This window comes from Clavelina lepadiformis, chromosome 3 (genome assembly GCF_947623445.1).
Source record: "Clavelina lepadiformis chromosome 3, kaClaLepa1.1, whole genome shotgun sequence".
In the NCBI taxonomy this organism is placed as follows: domain Eukaryota; kingdom Metazoa; phylum Chordata; class Ascidiacea; order Aplousobranchia; family Clavelinidae; genus Clavelina; species Clavelina lepadiformis.
Window position 1 is genome coordinate 7554854 of NC_135242.1, and position 11406 is coordinate 7566259.

An 11406-nucleotide genomic window follows, 5' to 3' on the forward strand; every position below is an offset into this window, starting at 1 on the left:
AGCACCAACTCTCTGAAACAACCACTATCAACATGAAGAGTTGGAGAATGAAAGATGAAGACAAAATAGAAACTACCAAAACACCTTTTGTGCTGCGACACGTTGAAAAAGCCTTGCAGTGTTACAAATCTCACAACTTTAAACAAGCGAGTAAGACAACATGTTGCCGAAAGAAAATGCACCAGTCAGAAAAAAAACTCTTGTGGAGCCTTCAGGCTGGTCAGAACGCAGTGTTAACTTTAGCAATTTTTTTGAAAAACTGCAAACCTTTCTGCTAAAAAAACATAATCCTCTGAAATGTAAATTTGCACGGTCTTCAAACTGCTATGCTTGGCGTACTGGGAAATTCGCTTTTCTCTGCTGTCGTGATGTATATAGTTTTCGAGGCTTAGAACTATCAAGCCATACGTCAGGATTTTCCCTGACATGTCAGGGAATTTCGTGTTCAAATCTGCGTCAGGGAGAAATTCTAAAATGAGCTTAAAAGTCCGGAATTTTTTTAAATTGTCTTTTAGTCCAAGTCCAACTTTTTCTAGATTGCCACCTTTTTCCAACTTTTTCTAGGTCGCAAACATTCTCAGCTGGTCAAAACTTGTCTGCTTCAAATCTGTCTGCAACTCGTTTATGACGTAAGTTGTTTACTACCTTTTAAGATGAACAGCATTATGGTTTGGCTTATTCTAGTCGTTGAAGTCGTTTATGGAATGTTGCATCAGTGACGTAGAATTTACTGCACTGCCAGCACATAAGAAAAGGTGCAGGTATTTTCAAAAGTCAAAAAACGTTGAATGTCACTCAGAATTACCAAGGGTTGCCCAGGTTTTCTTTACTGTGGCGCCATACAATGCAAATGTTGAGCGGGTGTTTTCACTGATATAGAGTCAGTGGACAAAAGAAAGAAATAAGATGACCATGGAAACAATGAAAGGAATTTTAACACTTCAGTACAACTTCAAAAGCATGTCTTGTGGGGACTTTTATGTGTTTTTTAAGTCCAACAAGAGCTTGTTGGAAAAAATCAGATCTTCGGAAAAGAACGATTGGTATGAGGGAGAGCAGAGTATTGTTCATAACCTGCTATACGTTCATTACCTTGAGCGTATTTTGTAAAAATTCTGTGCTAATTTTCGTTTTCATAAATGTTACTGTTTAAAAGAAAACTTGCATTCGTGTATTGCAGTGCAACATTTCTTTGCTGTTTTTGTATTGTTTCGTGTTTATCACAAAAAAGCAATGGCGGAAATGTACTTTAGTAATATTCTAAAGTTAGTCAATGCAACTGAGGTAAATTTGTCAGGGATTACGCATTATTAAATATAGTAACCCTATTCTACAGTAGAACATGTAAAAAGCTAGAAAATGTGTGGTAAAAGGCACAGAATGGCAAAGAAAACATGGAAACAATACCTCGGACACGGTTCAACATTTTACTTCCTTTTATTCCTAAAAATTTTTTAAAACTTTGTTTGCATACATACTTATTATACAATATTTAATCTTGTAGGTTTAAGAACGTTCATTCGATTAATTCATTTTATGCTTCAAAAGTTGTTTATACTAATCATAACAACTAAGCTTAAAATTAAAGTTGACAAGGCTATACATTACTCTTTGCAACATTGTACGTTCCAATGTGGCACTTGCAATTCGGGCAATAATGCCGGTATTCCTTAAAGCTGTCTATTACGAAAGGTATGAAACAAGAAATAATTCCACAAAAGAAACACAGAAGAAAAGACAGAAGGTAAACTTCATCTTTGAAAACAGGAAGAACTTTGGTACTCACAAGCTGTAAACACTTGCGATATCTTGCTTGGCATGGCTTCGAGGTTAAGTAGCCAGGTGCTTGACAAAGCCTAATTTCCTGACTGATTGAGGTATGGGATAAATGGGACGATCTGCTGGACAATCCATGGACAGAAAGACTCGATTCACTTGAAGAAAACTTTGTAGTTTCAATATCAGTTTGGATCAATCACAGTTTGATCGCCAACCATTGGCAACGAGTGACCCAACACCGTTTCATTTCCATGTGCCTCGTTCAGTACGTTGTAGGTCGTTGCTGATTTACGCCTCGAAAGCTTGGAACCCATTAGAATTGAGCCGGAATTTGTAGCTTTAAGTTAAGTTTGTACACATAAATAAAACCCATCCGATCAACATTTACAAAGCATAGATTATTCTTAAACTCATTTCCTTTAAGTTATCGATTACCTTTTGGAGTTAACAGTTCTTTAAAACACAGAGGAAATGATGTTTCGTCCGTTCTTTTACCAACAACCACCTCCCCACAGTTTCTATAAGCTATTCACAAACAACAGCATTTATATGCATCCATGATTTGTTATTACCATGAGCGGAGGCCAAACCGAAGTTAAAATTTACCCTTGGTACTCTTAACAATTATAATATAATGCTAGTTTAGTAAACATGTCCTGTGTCATCGTTACCTAGAAGCAATGATGAAAACAAGTCTTTATGGTCGTGAGAAAAGTCAAGTCAAGTGTCACTAACAGCGAAAGTCTAAATCAGGTAGAGTCATTTTAATTATATTCCCAAGTCAAGTCGAGTCAGTAAGGCTTATCAAGTCAAGTCTGGAATACACTAGTTAACGTGTATCCCAATTATTTTATTATATTGCAATTGACTCTTCAGAACAATTAGAAGGTTGCGAATTCTATCGAGATATTTCTTAGACTTCTGTCGAATATATTATAATATTAAATACCGAGAACCCGATTAATTTCACTTTTAATACTCTTCATTATTACTTCAAACAAACTCAAAAAAATACAACAATATTACTGTTCATAAAAAGGATTTTAAGAAACTATTAGCAATCAAAGCGCATCACTCTACAGTTCACGATCACTTAAGGAAGTTGTTAACAGAGCTATTACAATATATCTCTTCTCATTCATCAAACTTTCAAAACTCTAAACTGGATACTGAAAAACTCAATACTGAAATCATAGCATGCCACGGTAAACATATACACAGAAGGAGATAATAAAAGAAACAGAATTCCATCTCGGGGCGCAATGCGCTTATTAAAACAGGAAATGATTTCGACATTTGGGCTCGAGGATTTATAATTTAAGTTTCGATTCTAATGAAAATTAACTGGTGAAGGGAATGACTTCAGCCAACATTGTCTATATTTGGAACGCCAGTGCGGTTATTAATCTTGCAGAAGACGTACCGGGCGAATAAGCTGTTGATCACGCGAGGGCTATTTCGCATTTGGCGAGTTCATAATGCAATGCAGATCACGTTTTCTGACAATTAATAGAGTTATCTCAGTACAATGAGTTTCAAAGTGTAAGATACATAACACGTTTGCAGAACAGATTGTCAAATAACTATTCTTTGATTAATTATCTCGTGAACTGAGAAGAACGTATGGTAATGTATGACGTTTTGCAAAAATAGCGCGGTAAATAGCAGATACATATTTATAACATAACAACTTGAAAACAATGGAAACGGCGTCTTCCAAGTTCAAGTCTAAGTCTTACACACATGCCAAGTCACTACTTACGAGTTATTTTTCACTTTAGGTCGAAAATAAACGGCTTTCTAAATACCCGCAACATAAATACTGTATAGGAATCTAATATTTTTGAAGCTGAATCTAATATTTTTTTTAAATCTGAATTTATCCTTTTCTGACGGTTTTCCACATACAATAGAAGGTAGCCTGTTGCATAGTGATTTTTGGATCAATTCTTTCACAAATATAAAAACCGATTCTATCAAATTTTGAAATAATTTGTTTTGTGACTCAAGCCATCAAGCCAACTGAAGTTTCCACGTTAACAGGAGTCAAGTCAAGTCTATTAAGCAAGAAAACCCAAATAAATTACAAAAACTTGACCCAAGTCTTGTCATCTCTACCTAAAAGTGAAATAATCTACCTGAAAATAATAAACCCATCAACCGGAATCTAATACCTTCTGAAACTCAAAAGAAACGATATTTCATTAGTCACGTTACCAGTTAAGACCAACAGTAAGCTGTTGCTTTATACCACCAACACAATAAGTGTTTATGCAAGCGTAATTTTTAAGTATCGATGATTTTTAATTGTGATTCAACCGTTGGTGGGTTATGCTGCCTCAACATACTACACGACTGGATAACCCACGCTTCTTGATGGAAAGCTAACGCAAAGTATTCAAAACATTCAGCACTTTTCATAGTTGATAAAATTATTATCTCAAGTTTAAGTATCAACGTATGCAGAGGTGAACAGTCGGTACTTTGAAAGCGCCGACGGTAACGGTACCGGTACTTGGATACCAAAGTACCGACGGTTCCGGTTTTCGGTACTTTGCCGGTACTCGATACCGGTACTTTTTGTGTAAAAAATGCTGTTGCAAATGCAATGTTTGCCGCTATTATGCCCCCAGTAAAGGTTACTCCAGGTCAAAACATATGCGACGTTAATCACTTGCAATTTTACTTGACATTTCTAGATTAAAAACGATCAACGGATGCCAAAAATAGTTATAGTAAATAGTATAAATTTGCGGAAGTTTTAAACGAAATAAAATTACGAAGTCTAGCAAGGATTTCTTGTTGCTTCTTGTTTCAATTTTTGTTCACCAAACGGGTCGCACTGATGCCTAAGCTCTTGATATGATCTAACAGTTAGCAGTGAGACCGCAACAACTGACTATTTTGAGCAAGTGTTTTTCTTGTTTATTTTTAGAGATAAAAGGTTTAAAATGAAGCGGGTTGAATGGCTCCGTTGTTCGGCGAACGAGATCATATCGCGGCAAAGCCCAACAAGTTGTATGCATACAAGGATGAAGTGTTTGTCCAATGGTAAGGTATGCAGACATCCAGATACCGTACGTAAGGAAAAGTAACCGTTAACGACAACTAATATTTTTGCAACTTCTCACCTATTCTACGTATGGTCATGGAATTTGGATAATAACCATAGGTGGGCAGTACCGAATTGCTTACCGCGGTACTTTTTCAGTCACGTTACTAGCTTGCCTCATAAGCAAAACAACTAAAGCTGAACTAAGCTAAACTAAGCTGTTGTACCATGGTGGGCAATACATCACCTTTGCATGGATTCCAGGTTAGGGTCTTAAATTTTCATATGATCTTAAGCTAATGTCAATATGACAAGGGATGAATCAACCGACCACCGTCACACTCGCTTGTACATGTTGTACAAAAAAACATGTTTATATACCGATTAACGATCAAAGGATATGAACCATTTTATTTTTTCAGAAGTGCGGTTGGGACGAAAAAATCAAGTAAATTGTTACTAGTATGTTTTCAAAATGTAATAGTATGGTCATAAACAAGACACGCATATGTGAAAGCTTACAGAAAATCATAAAGCACTATTTACATTGGTTTGTAACATTGCATTACGTGAATCCAAAACTTTAACAACACGAAATGACGATAACTTCGAGAAACAAAAAGATCTCCATTGCTTTAAGCATATTAAAGTGTTTTTAAACCAGATTTGGTTTTGCCTTGGTCACAAAACTCGATTTCAATCCAAATTAAGTCTCGCGTTTGCAAATTCATGCTTTAAAAAATATGTAGCATGACGATCTTTATAGCGACATGGGAACCTCTCGAAAAACTACTTTTAAAGTTTAACTTGCGTTATACAAAATTTGCACTTCTTTTCAAAAATTTGCAATGGAAGCAAAAGTAGTCACATCACAAAAGATATAAGTGCTTGTAACGCATTATACAGTACATAACGTCAACAAACATCACGCCACTATAACATTTTTACTTTAATAGTATAAGAAACGTAAAGTGTTTATTTGTAATTTATTGCGACAGTAAATATGAATTACTTTACTTAAGAATTTTGCATTAAGTATCTCAAGAATCTCTGATAAGTATATCAGCCATGCTTCGGTATACAATATAATGGTTTGACTTAATGCAACGGCCACATGAAAATAGAAATAGACAAAATATAAAACTGATTATAGGAAGACGAACACATTGCCACTTTTCTTGTAATACCCATTGCAACCGGTGAAATATTTTAATTAAACTTCGATCAACAAATTTCCCAGACCCATTGACAACAATGAATTGAAAATAACATTTCTTTAAGCGTTGTATACACCGAGAGTGGCGTTGCATGCTGGGCATCGGTGTGTGGTTTCGTAACTACTATCCATGACGCAAGGGATCCAGAAGCATAGAATACCCCCGACCAAGCAGAGAAGAGTTGCAAAAAGAATCGCTGATGATTTCAGGTTTGACTCGGTTGTTGTTTGTACTGTTTGGTGGCAATAGCCGCACATTACCTGCATTGAATGTGGCCCAAACATCACAGGGTGCTGGACAAAAATTTGTTGCTGGACGGCCATCTGTTGCTGGGCGTATGCTTGAGGTGGGAAACCTTGCTGAGGTGGAGGAGGCGCTTGATGAGGCACCGGCATCATCCCTGGCCCAGCTGGTGGAAGTCCACTCTTCTCAGGAGGTGGTTGAGTTGTTCCCTGAACTTGAACATAAGATGGCGGTGGGCCGGTATCCATGCTTAGCAATTATAATGTGGTAATATAATGAAGTTATACGCTAAAGAATCAAAGCTTAAATCTATATGTGAAAAATACAAGGGGACTTACACATTAGATTTACCAACATAATCCAGCACACCATATCCCATCGGGTCCCTAACTTAATCCTTAAGTTGAAATAATCTAAACTTTTCAATAAGATTCCTAACGATAACCTTTGCTAATTTCAATGGTTTTACTTAATATTATTGCCGAAACTTTCAAAGTTACCCAAAAATATTGGAATTACAAGTAGGGTTTTTCGTTATCGAAGCATCTAAACATATGTCGCCATGCCATAAGCCTCACTTTTTTCTTCTCAAAAATGTGGAAACGTGCTTTTTGGTTTATTTCGTTTGCAAATCACGCCTACTGTATGAGTACATTTTAAAATTTATTAAGCTGACTTGAAAGAATTTTGGCTTGTACTGATTGATAACTATGACGTGACGTGCCTACACTTGGTAGCATGTGGTAAAGAAATTCACTTCTGGGTGCAATAAAGTAATGGGGTGGTCCGATAAAGGATTTTCTCACCGCTTTCACAACCCGCAGAATTTGCAACCGAGTATATAAATTTGCGGAAGGCTTAAACAGAATCGACCGGTGCCAGTATACATAATAACCGATTAAGCAGAAACCAGGCCATCATACAGGCATCGAGAGTTAGATGATGCAGAAGGTGGCGTCCGAAGTAAAATTACGAAATCTAGAAAGGCTCTCTTGTTGCTTCTTGTTTCACTTTTTGTTCACCAAACGGTTCGCACTGATGCCTAAGTTCTTGATGAGATCTAACAGTTAGCAGTGAGACTGCAACAACTGACTATTTTGAGCAAGTGTTTTTTTGTTTGTTTTTAGAGACAAAAGACTTAAAACGGAGCGGGTTGAATGGCTCCATTGTTCGGCGAACGAGATCATATCGCGGCAAAGCCCAACAAGTTGTATGCATACAAGGATGAAGTGTTTGTCCAATGGTAAGGTATGCAGACATCCAGATACCGTACGTAAGGAAAAGTAACCGTTAAGGACAACTAATATTTTTGCAACTTCTCACCTATTCTACGTATGGTCATGAAATGTGGATAATAAACATAGGTGGGCAGTACCGAATTACTTACCGCGGTACTTTTTCAGTCACGTTACTAGCTTGCCTCATAAGCAAAACAACTAAAGCTGAACTAAGCTAAACTTAGCTGTTGTACCATGGTGGGCAATACATCACCTTTGCATGGATTCCAGGTTAGGGTCTTAAATTTTCATATGATCTTAAGCTAATGTCAATATGACAAGGGATGAATCAACCGACCACCGTCACACTCGCTTGTACATGTTGTACAAAAAAACATGTTTATACACCGATTAACGATCAAAGGATATGAACCATTTTATTTTTTCAGAAGTGCGGTTGGGACGAAAAAATCAAGTAAATTGTTACTAGTATGTTTTCAAAATGTAATAGTATGGCCATAAACAAGACACGCATATGTGAAAGCTTACAGAAAATCATAAAACACTATTTACATTGGTTTGTAACATTGCATTACGTGAATCCAAAACTTTAACAACACGAAATGACGATAACTTCGAGAAACAAAAAGATCTCCATTGCTTTAAGCATATTAAAGTGTTTTTAAACCAGATTTAGTTTTGCCTTGGGCAGAAAACTCGATTTCAATCCAGATTAATTCTCGCGTTTTGCAAATTCACGCTTTAAAAAATATGTAGCATGACGATAATTATAACGACATGGGAACATCTCGAAATACTACTTTTAAAGTTTAACTTGCGTTATACAAAATTCGCACTTCTTTTCAAAAATTTGCAATGGAAGCAAAAATATTCACATCACAAAAGATATAAGTGCTTGTAACGCATTATACAGTACATAACGTCAACAAACATCACGCCACTATAAGTTTAACTTTAATAGTATAAGAAACGTAAAGTGTTTATTTGAATTTTTTTGCGACAATAAATACAAATCACTTTACTTAAGGATTTTGCATTAAGTTCCTCAAGAATCTCTGATAAGTATAACAGGCATGCTTCGGTATACAATATAATGGTTTGACTTAATGCAACGGCCGCATGAATATAGAAATAGACAAAATATAAAACTGATTACAGATTACAGGAAGACGAACACATTGCCACTTTTCTTGTAATACCCATTGCAACCGGTGAAATATTTTAATTAAACTTCGATCAACAAATTTCCCAGACCCTTTGACAACAATGAATTGAAAATAACATTTCTTTAAGCGTTGTATATACCGAGAGTGGCCTTGCATGCTGGGCATCGGTGTGTGGTTTCGTAACTACTATCCATGACGCAAGGGATCCAACAGCATAGAATACCCCCGACCAAGCAGAGAAGAGTTGCAAGAAGAATCGCTGATGATTTCAGGTTTGACTCGGTTGTTGTTTGTACTGTTTGGTGGCAATAACCGCACATTACCTGCATTGAATGTGGCCCAAACATCACAGGCTGCTGGACATAAATTTGTTGCTGGACAGCCACCGGTTGCTGGACGGCCACCGGTTGCTGGACGGCTACCGGTTGCTGAGCGTATGCTTGAGGTGGTAAACCTTGTTGAGGAGGAAGCCCTTGATGAGGCACCGGCATCATCCCTGGCCCAGCTGGTGGAAGTCCACTCTTCTCAGGAGGTGGTTGAGTTGTTCCCTGAACTTGAGCATAAGATGGTGGTGGGCCGGTATCCATGCTTAGCAATTATAATGTGGTAAAATAATGAAGTTATACGCTAAAGAATCAAAGCTTAAATCTATATGTCTAAAATACAAGAGGACTTAAATATTAGATTTACAAACGTAACCCACCACACCACACACACCATATCCCATCAGATCCCTATATTAATCTTTAAGTTGAAATAATCTAAACTTTTCAATAAGATTCCTAACGATAACCTTTGCTAATTTCAATAGTTTTATTTAATATTATTGCCCAAACTCTCCAAGTTATCTAAAAATATTGCAATTAATTACAAATTTTAATTTATGCATATCTATCTTCTGTGTAGTGAGATAACTTGTACGTATTTTACCCGTTTCCATTTTAACAATGTAGGATAGGTATTACCTCATGAACATAGCTACGTCGTAGATACTCTTCTCAGCATGTAAAATAACAAAGCGCGAAATAAATTGATGTTTTTAAAAAGCTTTTTTTTAGATTGTTCAGAACTCCTTTTATTTTTTTCTTAAATCTTTACACCTAAGATTAGAACCAAATTCTTCATAGTGAGAGGCAACCGCCAATAAAAAATAAAAAAAATAAAAATTATAGTTGTAATAGGTAAATTTAATAAAGTACAGTATGATAGTTAAATAAAAAGCTGTTATAGTAGCCCTAAGTATCCCGTGAAAAGGATTTTTCGATGATAGATAGTGATAAAGCAGTTGTTGCCAGAAATGTATCAAAAATCTGCTGCTTATGATAACAAAGTTGACGGCGAGTATGACGTCACGAAGCAAAAACCAACATGCTTGATGGTTGCCTTTTAGATGAGGTATATGGTAGTGAGATGAAGAACAACTTCGCAAAAAAGCAAGTAAATTCAGTTGATAACTTCGTTTTTATTTGTTGCAACTTATTTTTGGCAAAAATTGCCTAACTACAAAAATTTATTGAGTTTTTTTTATATATCGTTACAGAAAGCCTTTCTTTAATATACGGTCAACTTGTTTCTGCGCTTTCCCATTCATTTTAATGAAATAAATGTTGGATCAGTATAAGAGTTTGTTATGTAATGGGGCGATTTTTATATTTAACCTGGTAACAGTTTTATGCACACTTATCACTCGGTAATGAATACACTGTGACAAAAAAACATGGTGAAAAATTATTTTTCTAAAGTTTGCCGTTAACAGAACTTTTTCTGAAAGAAACTAAAGTTTGTGTATAGGCAAGCTTTGCGGCGAACTGTTAGGGAACCACTGCCTTATCTAATGCTCACCAATACCAGCAGGGTTGCCATACCGTCCTTATTTCTAGGATTTGTCCTTATTTTAAAGGTCCGTGTCTTAGAAAATATGTTTGTCCTTTTTTTCGAAGAAATGTCCTTATTTTCACATGCGTCCTTATTTTCATCTTATTTTTAGGGCAGAGGTTCGTATTTTGGGCATTTTGACACCTTTATTATACCATTTTGTACCAAAGAGATACCAAAATTAAGAACATGCAGATAGTGTCTTTTTTAAGAACATTGGTTGCTTTCTCCTATTGTGCACTGTTTAAGTTGGTATTCGTCTTTCGTTTCCTAGTTGTCCTTATTTTTGAGTTGAGACCGATGGCAACCCTGAATACCAGAAACAGGTACTGAAATATTATGACGTCATAGATTTTCCCAATCAAGTTAGTATACTTGTACAGAAATCAGAGTAGAGCGAAGTCAATTGTTGCCTTGGCTGCGCCTATTGCTTATAGATTCGCAGATCGTTTCTGCAAACTACATTTTCGCTATTTAATTTCAACCAAAAAATAATATATATAACTAACATATTTGACCAAAGAATACTCAGCTGCATTTTCATTTTTAATTCTTTTTATGGTAATTACAACTGATGCCAAACCTGTTTAAATACAACCAGCTGTTGTTCTCTTTGTATACCTAGCTTAGTTTAACCTGATCATAATTCTAAAAAGGTGGTTAGTATCAAAAGATTTATATTTCTGGATTAAATTTCAATCTATTACGTCTAGTTCATAAATACATATTATAAGAATAACCTATATGCGTTTTTCCTTATAGACTTAGTAGTTAGTACTACACGCCACAACAGTTTTCTGTGCGTGAGCCTGCTATATAATTTTCTTTCAGAGTAC

The 11406-nt window shown here is 36.0% G+C and overlaps 1 protein-coding gene across 1 annotated transcript; it reads right to left on the bottom strand.

The window, feature by feature from the left end:
• Nucleotides 1–7919: 7919 nt before the first annotated feature.
• On the bottom strand, nucleotides 7920–11284 carry LOC143449302 (uncharacterized). The gene has a single exon (XM_076949445.1). The coding sequence runs from the start codon at nucleotides 9280–9282 to the stop codon at nucleotides 8818–8820; it is 465 nt and encodes a 154-aa protein (XP_076805560.1). The 5' UTR covers nucleotides 9283–11284; the 3' UTR covers nucleotides 7920–8817.
• Nucleotides 11285–11406: the final 122 nt, after the last annotated feature.